The sequence below is a fragment of the Alosa pseudoharengus genome, unplaced genomic scaffold, assembly GCF_046254945.1.
Source record: "Alosa pseudoharengus isolate Yale_2024_CS ecotype anadromous, Long Island Sound unplaced genomic scaffold, YU_APseudo_1.1 YU_APseudo_1.1_scf_12, whole genome shotgun sequence".
NCBI classification, from domain to species: Eukaryota; Metazoa; Chordata; class Actinopteri; order Clupeiformes; family Clupeidae; genus Alosa; species Alosa pseudoharengus.
In genome coordinates, this window is record NW_027468587.1 from 30,193,800 (window position 1) to 30,219,232 (window position 25,433).

The 25,433-nt window shown below is 38.6% G+C and overlaps 2 protein-coding genes across 2 annotated transcripts; both read right to left on the minus strand.

The window, feature by feature from the left end:
* Nucleotides 1-1,309: 1,309 nt before the first annotated feature.
* Nucleotides 1,310-5,373, minus strand: tyrobp (transmembrane immune signaling adaptor TYROBP). The gene is made up of 6 exons (XM_076280758.1): nt 3,959-5,373; nt 3,547-3,694; nt 3,017-3,037; nt 2,732-2,884; nt 2,471-2,538; nt 1,310-2,342 (listed from the first exon to the last, which is right to left on the minus strand). The coding sequence occupies exons 2-6, from the start codon at nt 3,590-3,592 to the stop codon at nt 2,286-2,288; spliced, it is 345 nt and encodes a 114-aa protein (XP_076136873.1). The 5' UTR covers nt 3,593-3,694; nt 3,959-5,373; the 3' UTR covers nt 1,310-2,285.
* Nucleotides 5,374-14,806: 9,433 nt separating this feature from the next.
* Nucleotides 14,807-21,514, minus strand: hcst (hematopoietic cell signal transducer). Its single transcript, XM_076280759.1, has 5 exons — nt 21,415-21,514; nt 20,869-20,951; nt 20,620-20,637; nt 17,580-17,720; nt 14,807-15,938 (listed from the first exon to the last, which is right to left on the minus strand). The coding sequence occupies exons 2-5, from the start codon at nt 20,912-20,914 to the stop codon at nt 15,895-15,897; spliced, it is 249 nt and encodes an 82-aa protein (XP_076136874.1). The 5' UTR covers nt 20,915-20,951; nt 21,415-21,514; the 3' UTR covers nt 14,807-15,894.
* Nucleotides 21,515-25,433: the final 3,919 nt, after the last annotated feature.

Below are 25,433 nucleotides of genomic sequence, written 5' to 3' on the forward strand. Positions count from 1 at the left end.
GCACTGTGACTGACATCCACAACTTCATGTGCAGAGAAGGAGGAGAGGGCCTGCCAGGTGTCCACTCAACTTCACACACAAAACAAAACAAAAAATAAATAAATAAATAGACATTGATTCAAAACAGTAACAAGGAGCAAGGATACTTCTACAGTATTTACAAGAAGCAGCACACAAACTGACTGAAAAAGGTCAGTGGTCAAAACGCCTCTAAAATGAGAACCAATAAACTCCAATGGTATGCTATGGTGCTATGGTTTTGTGCTTAAATCCTAGATAAAGATTGTGTGTAGATTAGCAGGACTTTTTCCATCAACACACTAACGTGTAACTTATCTGGAACACCTGCAGGTGCTACAGCCTGCGCGAGCTGAGGAGTCTCCGTTCTGTTTCTGAGCATCTCACGCCACAGGGTAACAGATAACTGATAAAAGACAGCCCTCACAATAACATGAAAGTACATAAGACACAAAGGCAAGAGTGATAGCATCAGATTGCAAATGCTCTCAGTTTCACTACCTGAAGCCTAGTTCTCATCTCAGCATACAGTGGAATGTTGAAATTACACTGTTTCTCTGGGTAAGATTTGATACAATGTAAAAGACTGCTTGGATGGTCTAGATTCCAGATTCTGGATAGCATTGATTCTTCTCTAGACTCTAAAACTTCACCATAATTGTGAGTTAAGAAATCTCACATCAGAGTACCTGTTGGAGCTGCATTATCTCAAAACATTAGTGTGCGACTGTGACCACTAACAGTAAACTACGGTGGAGCATTCAGAACTTTTGTTTTTCTGTGTGAAAAGGGTATTTCTTCACTCCAACAGTTTTAAAAGAAAACATTTGATATGTACATGTCCAGTGTCAGGTTCAGAAGTGTATTGGGAACAAATAAAGCTCTTTGCGATGGTTGCTCTAAATAGAATGTTAGAGAGTGATGTTCCAGTAAAGTAGCCTTCCCTGATACACACACATTGTGTTGTCATGACAGCTTGAACAATTATTCACCATTTTATGTATGTTCTTTGGTACAGGATATCTAAAGAATCATGGAGGGGAAACCCACACTGTGATGAACTGAGCCGTTAATCCTCCTCGTTGTGTTCATCTTTCATCTTTAAAACCAGAAGCAGAACCAATAGAATGGCCATCTCTCAATGACAGTTTGGTCATGTACTTGCATCTCTAGTCAGAGTGTCTTCTAGATAAGCCAGCAATGTAAAACGTAAAAGCTGAAGTAAAATCAGTTGTTGTCAGCAATTACTGAATGACGACATGGAATAATGTCTGTTTCCCCTTAGCTTCAGTATGTTCAAAATGTCCGAGATTTATTTCAATTTTAGTAATAATTGGATCAGAATGGTCAATCCAAAATACATGTTTGACATTCAAATAACAAAAAAAGACAATAAATACAAACATGTATATCTTTTACACAAAATCTGTAGAAACACATGTCCCTCCGTCTCAAAATAGCCATCAGACATGTGAGGCGTTGGGCTAAATGTGCTCAAACGTGATTCATTTGAACTGTTGTCTGAAGTTTCCAGTGGGGGAAAAACCAAACCCCATGCGTCTGCAAGAGACACACCAACTTGTGACCAAGACAAGGGGCAGCAGACATCCTCAGCAACTCTACTTGGCGGGTGAGGAGTTCAGGGCTTGCAGCAGTTACCTCAACTGACTAAACAGTAACAATAGCAAAGCCCCTATATACATAAAGCCTGTAAACCCCTTTATCTATATTATACATAAAGTCTGTAAACCCCTATATCTATATTCTACATAACGTCTGTAAAGTGTACATTGATACATATAATATAGTAGGTATATGAACTGAAATAATAGTTTATTTTGTTTCCACAATATTATATGATATATGAACACATTAACAAAAGATATGCGATCACTTGGACTACATAACATTATCTCAAACAAGTATTCATAGTTTATTGTACAAATACAAAGTGTATACAAACTGTACAAAAGACTACATTAGGCAAGCAAGTGACCATTTTAATTAGCTCTGCTGAAATAGCTTTCTGCAGACTGTTTAGTGCTCTGTATAGCCCTCCAAGCTAAGAAAGTGGAGGCTGGTTATTAATGAGTTAAAAGTGACAAGGGGCTGATAGCAGGCCCTGCTCCACTTCAAGTCAACAAATAAATACTATTTACATGAAAGGTGCCACATTAAACATTCAGGGCATGCCATCTCGTCGTGGAAAAAAATAGTAAAGAATAAACAACCTTCCAGAACGTTTTCAGGATTGCACTGAAGAAGACTCATTTCCGATACTGTCTCAGATCATTGTAAATGTCTGACTGGACCCCATACAGCTCCTAAAACACAATCATGAATGTGAGAAAAATGTATTGGGGCATGCAGACTAGTTGAAACCTCACTTTTTTAACCACTCTAATAGACTCCGTGTGGAGAGATACAGTAGGTTGACTCCACTTGACTGTACCTGGTATGGCGACTCTGTGACTTCGGGCTTTTTGGTCTTTTTTGAGGAAGTGAGCTGTTTACCTTTACCTGAGAAAACAGCAAAACAACAGAACTCAAGATCATTCATTGCTGCTCATTAATTCAGTCATAATTTTCATCAATATTTCTATCCTCTCTCTCTCCTTCTCTCTCTCTCTCTTTCTTTCAAAATGCTCATAAAAACAGTATAGTAGGTGCATAATTTCAGACACTGAAATAAAAAATGAATGAAGACAAACACCTGCATCACTTGGCTGTGGATGTAGACCAGTTCTTCTCCTCTGACGAGACACGCAGCAGTACACAGAGAGGGCGATCAGGACTGTCAGGAGGATGTCACAGGAAATGAGGGCCACCACAATGCTGATATCGACCTGGTAGCACTGGCCACAGTCTGCACCGATGGGTACATATTCATATACTCAGTTGGAAGACGATTTAAAGTGGTAATTTATTCTTAATTTATTAGCATCTTATTCATAGTAACACACAGACACCCCACATACATATGCATAAACACACATACCTTGTTTCCCAGAAACCTGATCTGTAATAAAAGGAAATCAATATATTATAGATTGAAAGACTCATTGTACTAATATAATTTCGTAAAAGGCCAATATAGACTCATAGACTTATAGAGCACATAAAAAGTGATGTCTTCGGGGAAAAGCTGTGCCATTTCCTTTGAAATGATGACCACAAAAAACCCTATGATAATGTTATTTCCTGTTCACACCTTTAAACATTATACATATTCAAGTTTAACGTGAAAAAAACATCAAACTTTTCCATTTTCAACTATGCTCTGTTGTTATACACACACCCTATGCTGTCATTACAGACAGTGCCATACATGTAGACTCAAACAGACCAAACCACAATGACCATCTCACTGCGCACCCATTACAAACCTGCATAAGGGGTGATGGGACCCTGTGAAAAAGGTCATCATTCAACATCCATCCACCCACACACACACACACACACACCAAAGAGAACAACTTGCCATTGTAGCCTATAGTCTGGATGGCACACAAGAGGTAGTCTACTCACCGGACATTTTCATGAGTGGGGCCACAATACAAATGCCTCTGCTCATAATCAGACCAGACCAGAGAAGTCCGACTGGCTTAGAGGCGTACGGGCAGCGGTCAAGAAGTCAGATCCGATGTTGGTCGTCCAGTGGGGATGATGCTGGATGCTAGAGTGAGGAGAGAAGCCCAAAAAGGGATCTAGTCAGCATGTGAGATGGTGGACTGTGTGTGTGTATGTGTGTGTGTGTGTGTTTGAGAGTAAAGTGGGTGTGTGCTCTAGTACAGAAGAGGAACTGCCTCAGTTTCTCTTTCCTCTCCTGACGGACACACACACACACACACACACACACACACAGCTAAGGTAGCCATATCTCAATCTTGGTTAGGAGTGTGTCTGTCATAATGAAACTGGTGCTCTTGCCTCATCTCACCTCTACATTATTCTTCACGTTCACATTTCTCGCAGTTGGTGGGAAACACTGGTTTCGTACATAAAAATAAATAAATAAAAGAAATGGCATTTAAACAGTTATGTTTTTGTTTACTGTATGTAGTTGTACTCTTTTCTAGAACAGTGGTTCTAAAACTGTGCTACGTACATGTGGACTGGTGATGTATGGTATCCCAGGTAAAAAAGTAGTATACTTTAGTGTGTTAGAAATATGATTAAAGTACATGAAGTATAAAGCAAATATGCTTACACTTTTTGTACTTTATGTAAAGTATGTTTACTGTGTACTTTTAGAAAGTATACTTCAAAGTAGATGTTATTAAGTTCAACTTCAGTGTACTAAAATTAAATATACTTATTGTGCAATATTCAAAGTGTTTTTGTAATGTACTTTTTAAAAGTGTACTTTGTTGTTAGTGTTTTGTAAATGGTAAAGAAGTTTATTTAGTTTAAGTGTATTAAATTGCTAATACTTAGAGTTGTATATTAGTGTACTTATGGAAAGTATATTTTTTGGTAGGTCTAATACATTGTTTGTATAGTTTCATAGTCATAGTATTAAGTTCAACTTCAGTGTACTAAAATTAAATATACTTATTGTGCAATATTCAAAGTGTTTTTGTAATGTACTTTTTAAAAGTGTACTTTGTTGTTAGTGTATTGTAAATGGTAAAGAAGTTTATTTAGTTTAAGTGTATTAAATTGCTAATACTTAAGAGTTGTAATATAGTGTACTTATGGAAAGTTTATTTTTTTGGTAGGCCTAATACATTGTTTGTATAGTTTCATAGTCATCTCACCTTTAATAAAATACTAATGTGTGTAGCTTTTAGGCCTGATATGTCAGCCGCATGGATGGCAATGTGCAATAACCTAGCCTAGACACACTGATCTATCAGTTTTGGTCATCAAATAATATTTTTTCTTTTGTTGATTTTGTGTCTTAGCAAGGTAGTAGCCTATACGTTTGTGATGTAGTAGAGGTTGTGAGAGGATGAATGTGGCATTTTGTTAAATGTATAGGCAACACAGTTAAATGTATAGGCAGTCCAGTTGACCAATAACATGGTTGTTTGAATTTGAAATGGAGTGGGCGGATCTGTGCAGCTTTCGAGCAAAACGTGGTGTGAGCAAACATTAACGTTATTTTATACAGTCTATGCTTGTAACTTTATTTGCAAGACAGATGGACTGCAGAGACCAGAAAATGCATACGTTTACGGTCCGTATAAGGTTACAGGTTTGTCCAAATTAAAGATACCATAAATTCTAGTCATGCCAGAGACGTTGGTCCTACAGAGCCAGAAGGACTCGTCATATGAGATAACAAGGGCTGAAGCCAGTTGGATCTAACGTAGGGTGACCAGACGTCCCCGGTTTCCGGGGACAGTCCCCGATTTCCGGGGACAGTCCCCGATTTCGGTGACCTGTCCCCGGCTGGAGCTGTCCCCAGAAAAGTCCCCGGTTTTCACTGTGACTGACAGACCCGAAATTGGAATAAAAAAAAGAAAGAGAACACTGACCAAACGTACAGTTCCGCACCCTTCACGTACAGGCTCAAGCCAGTCAAAGCAAGCGCTCAGCTCAGACCTCAGAGATGTTCTAGAATGCCCATATTTCTGGTAGGCTATTTCGATTGGTGGAATAGCAGCGCGGTAGAATCTTTGAAATGAAACCACTTGTGCGGGGGACTTATTATGACCGCCGCTAGCGAAGCTAGCGAAGCGGTCATATAGGGATTGTCAAAGTTTTTTTTTTTTTTTTTTTTTTTTTCCGTCATCTACTTCCTGAAATTTTGGTCAACGATACCTGGGGCACCGAAACACCGGGGCACATGAAATTTGGTGGGTATGTAGCCCCACTAGACTTTTACGGAAAAATTTCGTTTGGTCCCCGGGGGCCACTCCCCCTCCGCGCTGGGCCCCCCGAAACCCAAAAAATGCAGTTTTTCCTAAATAACTACCTGAACCGTGGCACCGAGGATGAAGACATTTTTATGGTATGTTGGTCTCATGGGCCCACATCAACTTAGCCCATAATCACTCATTTGTGATTTGCACCCCCCCGGTAAAAAATGAAAATGCAATATCATTCTGCTTTAATCGCCCCTCTCTTCAGTAAAGACGTTCAGAACTGCACCAAATTTTATGTGTATGATTAACCTGACATTCTCTGGGGGTATGCCAAGTTTCGTAGAATTTCATCCATGGGGGGGTCTAAAAAATTAAGTTATGTGTACATTTAGTGACTCTACACTCATTGGCCTGTAGATGGTGGTGCACACATATACACATGCACACACACACACAGGCACCCACATACTATCGGTATTAGAACGGCTGATACATAATTACAAATTCAGTAGGATTAAAAGAAAGCCAAAATAAATATTCATCATCATCATCATGGCTGCATTTCCAGTATTGGCGATAAGTAGTCGTTTGTCCACTAGATGGCGCATCGTTGCAGTGAGACGTAATTTTGTTGGAAGTTAATCTAAAGTGGGTTAGAAAGACACTATGCTTCCTATAAGGACAAGACTGTAGGCTACAGTAGTTTACCGCAGAGAACGTCTAAGGGTAGGATGATTTCTGCATGAAATGTAATTCCCATTTCCTCTTGAAGCCGAAATAAATCTGAGAATGTTTATCGGACATGCTTGTTTTTTACTGCAGGTAGGCTACGTTAATCCTATCAATAGCAGAACGTAGGTAAAATAATGTTACCGTTAGCATGGTTGAGTGATGGAGGCCAATTTGATTATTGATGTATTTGTAGAAAACCATAAATGCGTTTATAGGCTACCAAGCAAATCGAAAACAGCACTAATTGTATCTTTCGACTGTCATCTCATTTGCTTATGACCATAACCTAGGCTACTAACAGGAGCTAAGTGAGTTAGCCACAACACGTTCGCTACGTGATGGTTTTTTAATGGAAAATATATAGGCCTAGGCTACCTGAAAGATAACCTGTCTATGATCCCGTGATGATCTACATCTCCATTTAAACCAGATGTTTTAGAGCGCACGTTGAGATGTATTCAGGGCAGGGCTGTACCTACACATATTTGTTGCACGTGCTACAAAAATCATTCTTTGCGATGGATGATTTAATACCAACGTTACACCGGTCAGATACAGTTTTGCCTATGGCTATTCCGTGAGACTGAGGCGCTTTTTGTTTGTTCGAAGTGCGTGTTTAGGGTGTGAGAGGGGAGTCGATGTGCTTTGATTCCAGCTTGGTAGTTGTAGTCTATGCGATTAAAAAACACGTGTGTGTGAAGTATCCAAACAATGATAACGCTTTCATTATGGCTGCTTTAGCCACAGACCTTGAGTTACTGTACAGTGGGTTGGGTTCCATTTAGAAGTGTCCACTTCATTCGCCCTTTCCGTGATTCACAGCTACGTGAAATGTATTACTACTGATATGCAAAACTATTAACTTTTCGCCAAGAGGTGGCAGCTTGATACTGTAAGGTGTAAGCCATTGGTTCCATCGGATATTTTATTTGGGTCGCCAGCATAGCCTGGTGACAATTTGTGTTGTGTAATAGGCCTAGCATAGGGCCTACCTTATATAGCTTATAGTTTGTTAACAGTCACGGTTTTGTCATGCAATGTCTATGCATTTTTGCATTTAGAATAGCTCTAAAACCGGGGGGCGAACACGTCGCAGGGGGGGCGCCAGTGCGTGGATATCTCAATCGCAAAATTAAACAATATTTCTATCGGGCGCCTACCATGGACTAGGCTGGGTGAAAATCAAAAGATTGCGTCAAAAGATTGAGCTTAACCATGGACCTCATGGTTGCAAAATGCAAGGGAACATGAATCAGCATATTATTTGCACAAACAATAACGGAGAGTAGCTCTTCAACTTTGCCCGTTAAAATGTGTATGAACAGTCTCGCAACGCATTTCATGAAGGCCCTTTTGGACATGTCAGTTATTTGCACCACTGGGTAAAACGGCATTTTGTTTTAGACTACTGGTATTTAATTTGTGGATTGACAATAAAGCTGAATATAATTTGAACTAGATGACTAAACCTATGCATATGTAGAAGAAGAAACATTCACAAAAATCCATGACATGACCTCTCTTCTTGATAGCTGTTGAAAACTGCATGGAACTGACAGGGATTGTTTTAGTTTAATAATAAATAAATAAATACATTATGCTGCTACCTTCTGCTTTTCCCAAATACAATGTAGCCTACAGGTGTACCTTTCATCAGTCCAGTTGCAATGGATGGACTATGATGAACTGCCCTACTTGTGATTGTTTAGAGATTTTAAAGGTTTTATAACAATGTTACAGATTTTTTGGCCCAGAAACAAATCTATTCACCTTTGCAGCGCCAGTAGGCTACTTTGTGTGCGGAATGTGTGCAAACACACATTCCAAACAAGCATACACTAAAGTTTCAAGAGTGGGGGATGGAGTAGAAGATGGAGACAAATTCATTAATATGATTTATTTTCGCGGAATGGATGTGCAGGACTGAGCGGCGGTCATATTTTGTACCGCTACGCGGTACATCTAGTTAAACTATTCATCACGAACGTGCCAGCTGCTCAAGTCCAGGTTAAACTAAAATTGCGGAGTACTCGTCACACAGATAGCATAGGCTACATATCATACGCAGATATCACGTGAACGGTCGGAATCTAAGCTTTCCAATGATATTAGCGCCAAGTTGCTGTGATAAATGGTTTGCGAGAAAATTAACTAACTTATGTAACAACTCTAGCGTATGCCTACAACAAGCGGTTCCTGAGTAGTCCGGTTTTGAAATTGCAACAAATTTCTACATGGTCTCCAACTTTGGGCCAAAATTATAATGTATACCTATTCTCATGTAAACTATTTATGTCAGTACAAACTTTTTTGTAAATTGTTTAGCCAGAGTAGGCCTATCCCACCATAATGGTTGTCATTTGCCCGATTCCAGACAATCACCTACAAATATGTACCCTATATTTCTACTGGTATGCTTCCTAGTGACAAAAATATAAAGGAAAGAAAAATCATGAGACGAGAGTTATTTTTTCTTGATATAAGACTGACAACACATAGGCCCTATTAGGCTACCTAAGACAAATATTATCATACATTCTCAGATCACAGACTGTCCTGAAAAAAAGAAGATAGGCATTACAATGACCAAGATAACTAGCTAGATTAACTATCTGAACAACACGGCCACTAGGATATCATTTTATGGAGTGCTGAAATGTAGCCAATACTATTTTGGACCTTTAACTGTGAAACTGAAGAAAATATGCTTTGTGGTTGGGCAATATCATAACTTACTGCAATATTATAATTATTCCACCTGTATGTGCATGGTTAAAATTCTGAAGTGCAAGTTTAGGCTACAGCACAAATATTTCCATCCATAGATAATGAAGTCTAACCTCTGAATTTCTTTTCAAAGTGCACCAGATTGATGCATTTAAACGTTAAAATATACCAAATTTTCTTACGGGGGAGCATGCCCCCGAACCCCCCTAGGGGGATTGTGGACTAGTGCAGCTCTAGTGACGCCCGGGACAGTGTCCCTGTTTTAAGTTGACAAAGATTAAAATATTACATGTTTTACGCTTCTCAACTGAAAATGTACCCGGATTTTGTCTCAGAAATCTGGTCACCTTAATCTAACGTGCCAAGTTATTCGTTGTCAGGTGAGTCCCAAAGCATATTGTTAAATGATTCTGATGTAGCTTACTCTTTATGACCTTCGGTAGTCTTTGGAGAAGTTAAATTGATGGCTTAGCAATCTTTCAAGAGTTTGTTTTTATCCTTGCTAGTACAAGCTAGCAATGCCAGATCACGTTAGCTAACATCATAAACGTCCATAGATATATACACTAGATGTCGCCTTGACTACTGCTGTTCATTGGAACGAATGCGTCAATCGAGACGCCATCTTGCTTCAGTGATCCACTCCTCTATAATGCATTAGCGTCAATCTGGGCAAAGATCTAGCGAAAATAAAATCACCATAAATCGTCAAAATTGGGTTGTTCCAACTGACAGGCATGTATTTATGGTTGAGTCTAGAGAAAACTAAGCTTAAGACGATAATAAAGATACATTTTACCCGTCTAGCCCCATAGACTCCCATTCATTCTGCACTAGCTAGCGGCGGCCCCTAGAGGAAATACTGCAACCAGGTTCGATACAATGAAAGTAAACAGGCTCTTCGTAGACAGGCTCTGGTTGAGGCCACATACCCCTCGTCTCGTTTACTCATGTAAGTTGTAATCTCACCAGAAGTTGCTGTAGATCTGTAGAACATTTACCTCTGCTACTACATAGGCTACGCCAGTCGTTACTTTTATAATCATGGGTCAGTGCCATGGGCAAACGAGATGTAGCTGAATTCATAAATGACAAAGCCATGAGAAAGGTGATTTTCTTACGTTTCAACAACAAAGAAGCCAATCTGCCATCATTGTGAGAAGTTCCCAAATTTGTCGCTAATCGCTAAAAATGTTTTCTATCGCTGGGGATGGCCAAACGTCGCTAAATAGGTAACGCTGACAATACAGGAGAACTAGTTTAGCGCTTCAGATCCCTGTACCAAGATGGCGGCGGTGTTGACGCATGCTGAGAAGCAGAAGGCGACATCTAGTGTATATATCTATGATAAACGTCGACCAGATCCCTATCAAGAAGAAAACTAATGTTACATTAGCCTGCTTTGTGTTTGTGGGATTATTGACAAGCGTTGGCTAGCACTAACGTTAGACAAACTATGATGGAAGAAAGTGGGTTCTATTAAGCAACGTTTGCCTAAAGTTCACCGATGTTCTTTAATATTATAGTGTAGGCTAAGTTAACTCACAGAAAGGATGGTGCTAGGCTAGTCACACTTCACATTCATTAGGCATGCTAATGACATTGTAGCTGTTTTTTTCTTTAATGGTGGAGACATCTTTTAAAATGAGTCTACAGGACAAATTATTTTATGAAGTAGAACGTTTTTTTCCACCATTGATATTAGAGGGGGAATTAAACCTGGTGTTCTACTAAGTTAGTGCTATGAAGCTTAGGCTACATGATTGATATTATGCCTTGGTTTATGCGATAGATTTAGATTTTTTTTAATTATTTGTGTTTGACAGAGCATTCAAGTTCATTTCATGGTAGTGTTTGTAATTTACCTAGTTTTAATCTGTAGCCTAACTATGTTTTTACAGGTGTTCCTGGACAGTTTTGAAACCGAGATGTCTGAACGCCTCAAATAATCAGCAGTAAAGGTAAATATTCTTCATCCAGGACCTTGTCCCATTACTCTTAAAGCATAACTCAAGCCAAAATGCAACCTAGGGTCTTTTTGTGAATGTACCTGAGTCAAACTTTTGTTTGAAAGCATAATTAAGTCAGAAGCGCTACCATTAAGCTTGACTGTATTGTCGTTTCTGGGTCAAATGCCATTTTGAATGGGAGTTGTAGGGGCAGAACTATTTTGATACGTGATGATTTTGATTCATGCATCAAAATAATAGGCTAGTGCCCCTACGACTCCCATTTAAAACCCGAAAACGATAATACGGTTGTATTGGAAACAAAGGAATCTAAGGTAATCAAATGCAGAAAACAGGGTGGTTGCACTCATATCGGTGCCAAGGTGCACAACGCTTTAAGGAAAGACTACCTGGCCAGGTCTACCCATACCAGGATGGCAAACAGATGGTGTCAATACCAATTTGACCCATAAAAAGTAAATGGCAAATAGGTACAGATAATCTGTATTAATCTCATAATTGCCAATGGATTCCTGTGTAAAATATTGTTTATCTTGTAAAATGTTGTCCATCTTTCTGTTCACAGACAACAGAGACAAATTCTCTAATACCAAGGTCAACTGCTGTCCAGCCCCGGGTTGCCACCGAAAACTTTATGCATCTTGGACTGGAAGATGGTGTGCTAGTAAGGAAGCTAGCTACCACAGCCTTTGCCACCACATCTCAGTGTTGGGAGGGAAGTTCACTCACTGCACAACTCTACCAGCTGTACCTTTCCTCCTCAGCCATGATCCGTAACCACCATGAGACTTTGCAAACAAATAAGCAATAAATGATCATGCATTACAAATTTAGCCATGTTAGACTGTTAAGTTGTTGGCTTGTAGGCTGGGTGTCCGGTAAACAATTTCAAGCTTAGAGGGCAAATTCTCTCACCTAGGAGGGTAAACAACTTTTGTTTTTCATGAAATCTGCATTTTGAATTGATGGTCTACCAATGAGGCTGTAGAGTATCGCGACACAATAGTGGCAAAAAGCACTTGCGCGCTGAAACATGCATTTGGGTGTATTATATTATATATTATTTCACACACGTAGATATTAAATGTGTGCGCACAAATTCTCTCTGCGCATACGCACTCAGAGGAAACTGCTCCCCAAGCATGGAAGAAAATGCTGCGAGCGAGGAGGAATCTGACCAGCGCTCCAAACAGCCACTCGAAAAATCTATGCATGTGAAATAATATAATACGCCCAAATGCATGTTTTATCGCGTTACCACATCCAACTTGAAAAGATATGCTCAAGAGATCCATAACTTTCAGAAGAATGTTTTACTTTTGTTATGGATGAATATTATGTTTTGTTTTCATTCATGTCAATAAAATGTTTTTCTCATAATCAAAGTGTAATTTGTCATGTAACAGAATAGGTAGGAGAGTACTAATAGTACAATTTTAAATCACACTAATATTATATTTAAATTGTATGCCTTTATAATGCTTAAAGTATCTTAAGACTATACTTTTATTAACATAACTGCAAACTTTCAAGGCACTTGAAGTTATAATATTTAAAATATTACAGAAGCATGCCAAATGAATAGAAATGAGGATGATAAGAGTGTATTCAAAATACACTACCACACTATTATTAGTTATACTGTAATGCCTTTTAAGTACATTTCCAATACACTTGGGATGTTACAAAATTGTACTGCGACTGTGTTTTGAATGCTCATAAAATCTCTTTTTGTATAATGTACTTAAGAACACTTAAAGTTTGAAAAAAGTTGTTCCATTTTAGCACACTAATTACACTCAAAGTATAGTCAAGTTGGTATTAAGTTGAACTTAATACATAATTCAATACACTTAATTACACTTGAATTTGACGAAAAAAGTACAAACGGTACTTAGTACACTTTCAAAAAGTACACTTTTAATCGTTTTTTTTTACCTGGGATATGGTATGCGGACTCTATCTAGTGGTACTCTGGGAAAAAACATATTTTTTTATAAATGCTAAATAATCACTTCAAATTATGTCAAAATTTATATAATAAAAAAATCCTTACCTACACTTTAAAAAAAAAAAAAAAAAAGACGCAAAACAGTATGCACAATTTGTGTTTTTTAATATTTTATACTTTTAATTACTTTTTTCTGCTGTTAGTGAATGTTGTGTGTGATGTCTGTATGCTACTGAGACCTTGAATTTCCGCTTGGGATCAATATCTATCCCCAAGTATCTATCTATCTGTATCAATGTAAAATATTATAACAATGACTTTTTAATCTGACGTCCCAAACCTGGAGATAATGACCATTGGCACCAAGCTCTGAAATCCACACCCTAACCATGCACTCTTAAAATGAATGTTTTGAAAACAACACAACTTGCATTGTTTTTAACACATCTCCATGTTAGATAGGGACAACACATTCGTCTTAAGAGTGTGTGCTTCTATTGTTCTTGAAAGATGGCCACCATGGCCTGTGTTATGAACGTCTACACTTGAGATAATAATGAGATAATAATTCTTCTTCACACAGAGGCGTTTCTCGTCAGACACAGAGGCACACTCGCTTGGGCCATTTCCTTTCTCCGACCACCACCATAATCTCTGTTTCGTGCAAATTCAGGTTGTGGTGATCTGCAGGCTGCAGCGGTCTCCAACATTTGCCTGTTAAAAAGGCTTTGTTAGATAAATACCAATACTTAAAGTCGCTTGTCAGAGATAGGAAACCCGGCTTCAGAAATTAAAAGTCCCTCCATGTATTGGTTCTATTGGTGATTTCTCCAATAACCTCATCTACCGTGCTGTGATTAAAAAATACAGAACTTGACTGAGATTTTTTTGGAGAAGCAGCAGCCTAAATGTTTAGCCATATAGTCCCATATAGATCCAGAACCACTTTGACTAACCTTTGATTAATCATTTTGCTAAACATTTTGGTATGTGTTACTAGCAAAAGGACACTTCAGTTGTGTCTCAATTATGCGTTTGTTTGTTTGTTATGGTAAAACATAAACTTCAGATGACCTTACCTGAGAGCACTGGTGTCACTGGGCAAATTTCATTCACAATGTTTGCTTTGAATAGCCGCATTGAAAATATCACTGAATTCAATGGAAAAATATAACACGTTGAATATTTACTTCCTCTTACATCCATGGAACAGTACTTTAAATGTTCTTTCAGATTTAAGAAGCACAGCATACATGCCTACCTTGCTAGTCTATTGTTGCTGCAATGTAGTCATTGAAATGTTTTCTTGATATTCACATTATTCTTATTTCACTTAATTCTTAATCATCATCTTGCTTTATATCATATTACACACCACTATGCAGTATGTCTTGTTTTGTGAAGATTTATTTAGAGCACTTGATATTGAATTTTGAAATTGAGAGTTTATATTTTTTTTCTTTTGGGTTTTTCTATCCAGACACCATGTTCCTGTTTTAAACACCAAAATATCAGGGACATTCCATTCCATTGTGAACACTCATCTGGTCATGGTACACAGTTCCTTTCCTAACTTTCATACACACACACACACAATGGGGCAATTATATTTATCTAACTGTCATGAAACAGGGAAAAAATAACAAAATGAATACATTTTGCATCAGGCAAACAACAGCTCAAATATCACTGAAAATCTGTGAATCAAGAAACAGTATCTGTGAGGCACTCACAGACAATGAATGGAGAAAATAGATCACCACATGTCAATCATCAATCCAAGATATTTGTTGACTATATGGCATATTTTAAAACATTTATAGCATATTAATATCACTTATTATAATCGGTTACACTTTACTTGACAGTGAGACATAAGAGTGACATGAACGTGTCATAAACAAGTCATAAATGTTTATGACATAACACTTCTGTTATTAAGTGACATTCGTTTTTTGGCATAACAAGATAGGGTTAGGTTTAGGTTTAGGGTTAGGGTAAGGGGTTAGGGTTAGGTTTCATGTCTCATGATGACAGTGTCATGTGTTCATGACAGTGTCATGTCACTCTTATGTCGATACTGTCAAGTAAATCTTATCAAAACCAAGAGCATATCTTTTTTAAATAAAGAATGTTTGGCATGGCCTTGCTGTGCATCACCGACAAAACCACTGACCTCTTAATAGAAAGCAAACCACCCAAACCTCTTGAATATATAGTATAACATAGTTAAACATTGAGAGATCAAGCTAAACACTGGTATAAATCCACTTTTGTTCACTATATTTTTATATTTTTATATAATGTCATGATACATTAACAACAACAATGGTGAGCCACAACAAACAATTCTTACCACTGTGTGTTTTCCCACAGAATATCTCTCAACTATCCAAAGTAGGAATGCACCTTCCAAGTGATGGCACACGACACAATAGTCCAGATGCAGATGTGACTCATACGGAGATGCATATTTGAAGCCTGAGTTCAGACGGCATAAATTGTCTGAGGCAAAGATACGAAGAAGCACTAAGAGCTGAAGAGAACGGATGAATTCATGTCCCTCATGGTGCATGTCCAGCGCAGGGCATCCGTGTGTGGATGTGAAGCCATTTACTGATGTGTAATGTACAAAGGCAACGGGAATCGTGTATTGTTTACTGTTCTGGTGCGCCCCATTGACCTACTTCTTGCAGTTGGCTCTGACATTCATATAGACCTTTTCAGCTGTTGAGGTAAAAACAATAAAACACCTTAGTAAAAGGCAATAAAGTGAAAAGTCTGCTTATAATGAACACGTGACATTGTATTGAATATTGAATTATTGAAGTCCATATTTCTATCTAACTTCTTTATTTTATGTTTCCTCTAATTATGTTTGCTGAGCATATTCATATACTATTTGTGTTTCAACTTTCCAGACTGATGCACTTAATCATACAACAAGTCAACAACACTAACTCAGGTGCAGTATCAATTTATATGTTTTAGATAGTAATTGGCAGTCTAACTGACACATAAAGTCAGTCAAAACTTAAGCACATTGTATTCAAATAGCAACAACAAAAAAAATATATATATATTTTTCAATGACATTTTAAGAACCTCCAACAAGCCTAAACACCTTTGGCTAACAATGTTAGCCACAATGCTAGCCTAGACACAACCACTCACTCCAGAGCCATCTATACAGATATATATATATGGCTCTGACTCCTTCTTCTCTGCACTGACACCTAGAGGTGATAGCAGGAACTCCAACTCAGATGGGTATTGAAAGCCAGTGGCGTTATAGTGGGGAGCACCCACAACACTATGAGGCACTGTGGCGTGGGTGGCTGTTAGCCTGGTCCTTACCGCCTGTGACTACGAGGCTGAAATCAAATTTTGGCCAGAAGTACGTAGGATGGTAACACCAGGCTAGGTGGCTGTAGCCTCCCTGCCATGTTTGGGTCTACAGTAGGTGCCCATGGGGCCCCAGGTGCAAGTCCAGCCCGGGTCATTTCCCACTCTGTCTCTCTCCCCCACTTACTCACTGTCACTTTCTTCACTGTCATGTCTGATTAAAGGCATAACATATACAAATGTAATATATATGGTATTTACACCATGCACTTTAAAAAGTAGTGTATAGCATAAGTTGAAGCAGTGGTTTAATGACTATTTCATATGTGTAGTATGTATGCATTTAGGTTTTGTTGATGGGGTGTGCAGGCAGAGCTGTGAAGAAAACAATAGCTATATGGGAGAGGAAATAGCGGGGGGCGCGGCTCTTTCCTTTCTTCAGAGTTGTGGTTTCTAACTTGCTCATAGCAAAGCTCCTGCTCTTTATCTTAATGGTAAACATAGCACCAGTTGTAGTTCCTCTGAAATAAACATTTAATGTTTTAAAAAATAAAGTTATATTGCTGTTTTTCCCCAAATACTTACAGTCACTGATTCCAGTATTCTCTCACCCACTTACTAGTCACCTACATGTATATTGCTATACACTGAATAAACAACTGACCACTTCTGTTCAGACTGGAGGATGACCTAGTTGCAGATCACACTCAGCTTTTCAAAGAAAACTACACTGCACTGCACTTTGCACTAGTTCTTTAAACTAGACTGTAGTCTACACCGGTCTGCTCTGCTCTGCAGTGATTCTTATTCTCTCATTAATCCCAAACTAAAATGAGCACACCCTTTACTGTGACACCACCTGAAGATGAAAAGTAGTTATTTTTACTAACTCTGGCATACATGGTGTTTACATGGTGTATTTTTTCTTATCATACAATGTTATAATATGCATGTTCCCTATCAAATAGACCAATAAAATAAATAGAAATAAAATAGTATTAGAGACATGAAGCAAAACTGTACCATTGTCTGTCTGTCGTCTGCGCCGGCTTGCACAGTAATAGGTGATAAGGACGATAGCCGTGGTCAGGATGATGTCACTGATGACCACCCCTGCCAGTACCCCAGGGTCGATTCTGTAGCAGGCATTCTCCTGAATTGAGGCTGCAGAGACAGATACGGGAAAATGAGTCAACCTTTAAATGTTAAAAGCACATGTGGTTGGTATCAAGGACCTTCATTAGTATGCTCACAACTTTCAGGTGGACTTGCCAATCAGGTGGACTTGCCAATCATAAACATTATAGTGGGCAACCCCTGTGTTCATATGATTCATATGATGATGAAGGACATTTTTATTACACATGATTTCACCAAAAGATTTAGTCATGTAATGGTAATTCACTTATAATGCTATACTGTACACCTTTGTTAATATGACCTTTCTGTAGAACACAACTTTGAAGGAGCGCTCTAAAATTTCTATTTTAAACCGTGTCAAGTTGATTTTCTGCACATGTAGCCAGCACCAGGTGTACAGCTTTGAATAGATATTCTGTACATAATGCAATCTCTGCCTGTCAGATTGATTCAAGCAATAGTACAATATGGCAAATAATAATTGGATCCGTGGAAATGCATGGATTCCAGTTGCTGCTACTGGAAGAAACTGTAATCCATGCATTTCCACGGAATTATTTTTGGAATCTGATCCCTTATCATACCTGTTCATTCTTACTCGTCGCTCGACTTATCATGACTAAATTCAAGATGGCTGCAAACGCTAAACTTCGTGAAGATACTGTCTGTATAAATCGTCTTGTAAGTAAACTACCAGTGCTTTTTCAAAGTTCTCAATGTCTCGTTTTAAATGTCAGGGCCCTCGGAAGTCTACCAATGAAGTGTGGAGATACATTGAGCCTCGTAAATGGTGTAAAACAGTGATTTATTTGCATGGCTATGCCGATGCCGAGGCACCACCATTGACCGCCTTGTTGGTAGCATCGGCTAACTAGCGCCAGATTTTGGAGTGCAGGGGACAAGCCGAGATGGGCTATGAGACATACGTTCACACTCGGTATCATGTTTCAAAACACTTTAGGTCAAAATCACACCGGAATTCTCCTTTAATGTTTAGGAACTTACAGTAGGAGACCAGTTGCTAGAGTTTTGAGAATTAAATGTTGTCTCATTCCTTCTAGATATAGGATTTCAGTTGTTCAACAGTATGGGGCATTCTTAATCATGTTTTTTTGGATAGGTTGGATACTTGGATAGGCCCTCTCCTCTTTAGCTCAGATGATTGTCATGATGTTCATGATTTCCAAAAGATTGGTCTAACCTCAGTCCATTTTAAACAAGCTCAGGGTCAGATAAGACGGTGGAATTTCTGTATCATGTCTAAATACAGTTTTGACTGTTGCATGGTAAAGTTTACACTAGCATTTTTGAATTGAGTATAAAAGTGTGCTCATAGACAATGGTTATCAGAAGTTTTCCTGAGACCATACAATGATTTTCTTTACAGAAACAGGTCTAGTTTTAATGCAGTGCCATCTGGGGTCCAAAAGAACAAGACCATCCAATATTGTTTTTCAGCTCTATCCATTGTTTGCAAAGAATTCTCTGAATTCTCTGAATATATTTAATGATATTATGTAATGTAGATGGTGAACTCTCCAAATACTTCACAATTATGTTAAGAAGCATTAAAATGGCATTGTTTCATCATTTGTCCACAAAGTTTTACACAGAGTGATGAATACCCCTACAGTGCATCTTTACTTCTAAGACTCTGCTGCAGCGTATCTGTAATTTGATAATCAGCGGCGCAGTCAGGGAATCTGTTTGCACGCAAGACCGTATAGTACAGGTATTCCACTAAACCATACTTTATTAAAACCTAGCAGAGTATAGCCTACACACATCTGCACTTATTATTTGAACTCATTGGCAAAGTGAAACTAACTTCACTGTGGTGTCATAGTCAACGGCAAATCAGTTCTTAATTACTTTCACTATTGACTGACAATGGGTCACCATCGAAAACATAGCCTGAAAAAGGAACACTTTTTATTCAATAATATTCAAATGACTAAATAAAAACCTAAGGACATTTATCCTGCAGAGAAAGTGCTGCTTACATCTGGTGACAGTGCGTCTTCAGCTGTGCTTATATGCGCCTTTCGCTATAGACCAAGAAAAAAAGTGTACGATAGGAATATGCTTTCCTTTATGATAATAATACGCTTCGTGCTGAGTTTTAGATCGCCAAGATAGAGCCCTCTGCCTCTCTGGGATGCTCTTTTTCATACCCAATCATGCTGTAGGTGTGAAACATTCTTACTTTTGTTTTCTGTATCATTACACAACTTTTACAGCATTTTGTTACCCCCGTGCCAACTTTTTTTGAAACATGTTGCTGGTATCAAATTCAACATTAACAACATATATTTTCCATGAAATAGTCAAATGTGTCTTTTTTAACTTTTGATATGTTGTCTGTGTCCTTTTTGCTGCTAAATATGGGTTTACGAGACATATCACATTCTATTTTTATTTGCATTTAACATGTCCCAACTTTGATTTGGGGTTGCAATTTATTCCATTTATTAATTCGATTCGGAGGAAATTGGAGTACACTAGGGCTGTCCTAGAAATGCAAAGTATGTTGTCCATGCAAATTGAGTAGGAACTGTGAGAGAACAAAGCCATATCTTCTAATGCCTAGTCCCATCAAATATGAATTCTATAAGTCAAGTCAAGTCAAGTCAATTACAAATAAAGGAATAGACTACTGGACTTATTATTTTCAGTTCTGCTTGAGTCAACACCATTGCTCTTTAGTTTTAGGAACTGAAAAGTTATTTCCTATGGTTATCACCAGATCTTTCTAGTTAGAAACAGTTTATAAACCAACTGAAATCCTTAATGATCCTTAATTTTAAGTGTGTGGTTATTTACAAAAGACAGTTATGAACACTTATCTCAACCAATTTATTTTCATATATGTTGAAAACCAGAATTTCATGAAACATTTAGTTTTATAGATACCAGGACATACCTGAATTTGAAGTTACCTCTTCAAAGTGGCCATATTAGAGGAGAAAGAAATATAATGATAATCAATTCAACTGTACAGTACACATCACAAAACACATCAAAAGACAAAAAAATAAATAACACAGTAAAATATGTGATTAATCTACAACTTCAATGGGACAGAGACTGACCAACTTCTTAACAGTTCTTCGCTGTTTTCCTCAACTCAACTATTCAAACTGCTGTAAGGATGTGTGAAAACACTGCATACCATGCACACAAAGTAGGAGCAACACCAGCAGCGTACTTCTTGCCATTTCCTGTCAGCGTCGGAACGACTTTTAGAACAACGGCCTATTTAGATAAAAAGCACAATGTATCCAGGTCTAGACTACACATGAACCAAAAAAAACAGTTTGAAAGTCTCAAATCTGGTACAACTTCAAGTATCTGTGCATCTACAGTAACTGATTCTCTTTTCAAAACGATCAACATGGAAAGCATTTGAAACATATTCTTTAATGTCAACATATTCTGTTTTTACAAAATGTAGACATGACGATGCTAGATTTTTTATTATTTTGCCAAAAAACTCATGTAATAGTGGCATGACAAGCATGTCTAGTGAAATCTGTTTACCACAGACAAAAAAACCCATCTTTAACGTGGTCTATCCACATATAGTACATTACAAGTTTTAAAAGACTGCCCTGAAATAGAATAGCATGTTGATGGGCAAGTGTATGAAATGTTTTGTATATTTTAGCGGTCCAACAACATAAAACTCTCTTAATAGAAGAACATGTCATATTCTTACCTTGTGGTGACTGTTCCAGTGGCCGTGGGCTCAGTGGAAGAGTTTCATTTGTGACGCAAGAGACAAAGCTTGTCACAGACGCATAGTCATCTCAAACTTTAGACATGTAGCTAGACGCTCACAGTGCTGGTGCTAGTAGACTTCAATTTAATATATTACTGTAATTGTACTTTAATCTTATTGTTTTTCATTTTTTATGTGTGTGTGTGTGTGTTTGGAGGGGAGGGGTTACAGTCAAAGCATAGACTTAGAATGGTACATTTTTTTAGTGAAATACAATTACAGGTCAAATTTGAAATTATATAATGATCTGTAAATTTCTAGTAGTAGTAGTTCTAGTAGTTTTGCTGCAGCATCAACTGCAGTCTTAAATAGTCTGAAATAGTCTTAAATACAGTCCGAAATAGTCTTAAATACGAAAATATGGGGGGGGGGGGTAGTCTTAAATATGATAGTCCAGGGGGTCGTTTCTAGAAAGCGTCGTTTGCTAACTTGCGTCGCAACCTTGGTAGTACGCTCCATCGTTCTTGGATTTGGTGTTTCTAGAAAGGGTAGTTCGAACTCTCAATCGCAAACAAGGACGCAAAGTTGGGTCATTTGAACCATAGACATAATATACATAGACGCCGCATCGACCGCTGCTCCCTACTAGCGCTGACGAGATTTGGAGCCGCCATCTTGGACCGGTCATCCACTCCACTCAGTGTAATCTGTTTGGCCGGTTCAATGAGCTGTCAGCGCACTTAATTAATCATATCTCACTGAATACCGAACAGATTTTCACACGGATTTTTTTGCTGCAAAGGTCATACATGTAGCTATGATACAGGCCACATTGTTCGAAAATACAAAATACAAGCAATAATAAGGTAATGTTAAATCTTACTTGTGAAAAGTTAATCCCCCGAGTATGGTCCGCCGATTTGAGCAGGAACATGCTGCACAGCTGTCATCTTGTGTTTTCTGCTGCAACGCAACGAGGAGTATGACCGGTCCAAGATGGAGGCCGCACTTCTTGTTTCCAGCAGCCAATGCGGCGTCTATGTATATTATGTCTATGGTTTGAACTACTGCCCCTAGGCAGTCGCACTTGTGTCGTTCCTTGGTAGTTCCTGTTGGTGTCCGGAGCGCCTAACCAAAAATCACAACCGCCTAACCAAAATTTGCGAAGTGGATGTTTATCTCGTGACTCAATGATTGATCTATCCTCTAGCTTAATTTTGATTAAGACACTGCTCCCCTACTTGGCTCATTCTTGCTATTTATGTTAATTAAAGTATTGCCTTGCTTTTAGTATTATAATCTTCACAGTCCCTAACAACAGCAGTGTTAAATGGTGTAGTGGCTAAAGCAGATGACTTATTATCCCAACGTTGTAGGTTCGATTTTCTTATGATGTGAGATTGTCCTCTTGCTTCTCGCTACCTGCAGGTGAACTGTGTGACACGTAGATTCAGTTGTTTTTGACTGATGTATTGTACCTATGGTCTCTCGATGTAGAGTAACTATATACATAAATATGTATGGTCAAAACCTATTGTTGTGTCTCGTAGGCCTACTCTTACTCAGAGATGAAAAGAAAAGAAGAGATAGGATGCGAACTCCGGCCGAGCGCGCAGTGCACCAACGCGCTGCCGTTAAGCCACGAGACAGTTGATAACCTATGGGATACCCAGATATTTGTCCAGGCTATATATTTTTTCTAACACATAGATATTTAACACAACTAATGACTCATATTGGTCTGCTTAAGTTAACTGTTTTATATGCTTGCAATAGGTTTAGGTTTTGGCTGATGGCAATGACAATACCAGCATTAATCACTCGGTTTAGATTAGAAACATGTCGACATAGGCCGTGACAGGACATTTCTAGGGGGTGGGGTATTACACGTTGTCACTGTTTCCACCAATGATATGTATCGCTGCATCATCAACAACGTTGTTGGAACTATGGTGTTCGAACGTCGGAGGTAGCAAATTGCGACACAGGTACGATGCTTTCTGGAAACAGGTGTAACAGTGTCGTTGTTTGGTCGCAAGTTGCGTCGTACCATGGTGGTTGAGCAACGTCGTTGCTAACTTTTCTAGAAACGACCCCCAGATGAGTAAAGCACCTGAAAGGTTAGTGAACCTTATTTTGATGGCATTAAAAGTGTTGTGAATCAGCCTCATTTCTGTAAATGTACATACTGCGTACTTCTTATGGTCATCTGTGAGTTTTGTACCCATGTGTATCCTGTGTGTGTCTTTGGTCTGTATGCAAGCATCCTTTGTTTATCCTTGAATTCAATGAAAGCTTGTCTAGAGGCCTTTTGCCTATCACCAGGTGTGAAATGTTAATGTTTGTAGAACAGCATGTGTCCAGGCCTCTGAGGAACTTCCCAGGAAAGGGGGTAGTTTTAATTAAAAGACAATAGAAGCTGACCAGACCTGATGAAGGCCTAATCCTCATCCTCCCTTTCTATTGCATATTCAAACTGGGTTGGACCTAGAGGTCACTCCTTCTTTTGTTTGTAACATAAAGTTAGTACACTGTTTCTGAGAAGTCAGAGAATACTGAGAATCTGGTGAAATCCATGATGGGGTGAAACAAACATGTACTTCTCTCCCTTAAGGGGCCACTGGCCCCTCATTGAAAAGAATAAAGCCTGGATCCAGATCTTTCATCGTCCTGATTGAGTCTTAAGAGAAATATGGTAGTAAAAAATATACTATCAGCATCTAGCTCATCATCTAGAGGAAAATGCCCTACCTTTTCTGAATATTGAGAATTCCCTCCACAGTTTGATGGACAACTCACCTGGAAAGTGATGGCTCCCATTCTAGAGGTTCTACAAAGGCATTAACAGTTTGTCAGGCAGGAGCATGTACCCCGGTGCACAGGAATGTGCTCTAATACCCTGTCTGGTACAAATATCAGTGTATGCTATTTGCTCCGCTGTGCATTTACCCAGGCATATTGATGTAATACACACACAATGTAATAATAATAATAAAAAAGAGCAATGTGTTTTTGTTGCTATGTCACAGGGTGTAAATATCTCAGCTGTGTGGCCTATGCTATTCGTAGCAAGGGTGCAAATAGATACTCTGAATAAGGTATGCTGTTTGCATCACTGTATTATAACACTGCATTCCAAATTATTATGCAATGACATTTTTCTCAGATGTTCCTAAATAGTTGATGCAAAAGACAGTCAGTAAAATGTTCATGTCATCAACCGTTCGAATTTTATTGAATAAACCTCCCAATGATAACAGTATTTTTTTTTCAAATAAAAAACTTAAAATGCACTGTTCCAAATCATTATGCACAACAGAGTTTCAAGACATTTTATAGGTTGTAAAAAACATACCAGGCCAAGTTACATGTTAATATAGGACCCCTTTATTGATATCACCTTCACAATTCTTGCATGCATTGAACTTGTGAGTTCTTGAAGAGTTTCTGTTTTAATGTCTTTGCAGGATGTCAGAGTAGCCTCCCAGAGCTGCTGCTTGTATGTGAACTGCCTCCCCCCTCATAGATCTTTTGCTTGAAGATGCTCCAAAGGTTGTCAATAGGGTTGAGGTCAGGGGAAGATGGGAACCACACCATGAGTTTCTCTCCTTTTATCCCCATAGCAGCCAATGACCCAGAGGTATTCTTTGCATCATGAGATGGTTGCATTGTCATGCATAAAGATGATTTTGCTCCAGTTCTTCTTTTTGTAACACGGAAGAAAGTAGTCAGTCAGAAACTCTACATACTTTGCCAAGGTCATTTTCACACCTTCAGGAACCCTAAAGGGGCCTACCAGCTCTCTCCCCATTATTCTAGCCCAAAACATGACTCCGCCACCTCCTTGCTGATGTATCAGCCTTGTTGGGACATGATGGCCATTCACCAACCATCCATTACTCGATCCATCTGGACCACCTAGGGTTGCACGGCACTCATCCGTAAACAAAACTGAAAACAAGTCTTCATGTATTCCTGAGCCCACTGCAACCGTTTCTGCTTGTGAGCAGTGTTTA

Bases quoted from the DNA above. Each gene is read 5' to 3' on its own strand.
- tyrobp (XM_076280758.1), bottom strand. From the start codon at position 3,592: ATGAGCAGAGGCATTTGTATTGTGGCCCCACTCATGAAAATGTCCG. The intron at 3,038-3,546 runs GTGAGTAGACTA...CTTTTATTACAG, and splicing joins CCCACTCATGAAAATGTCCG to ATCAGGTTTCTGGGAAACAA. The intron at 2,539-2,731 runs GTGTTTGTCTTC...CTGTTTTCTCAG, and splicing joins TCCACAGCCAAGTGATGCAG to GTAAAGGTAAACAGCTCACT.
- hcst (XM_076280759.1), bottom strand. From the start codon at position 20,914: ATGGCAAGAAGTACGCTGCTGGTGTTGCTCCTACTTTGTGTGCATG. The intron at 15,939-17,579 runs GTACAGTTTTGC...TTACCTCAACAG, and splicing joins CAGACGACAGACAGACAATG to CTGAAAAGGTCTATATGAAT.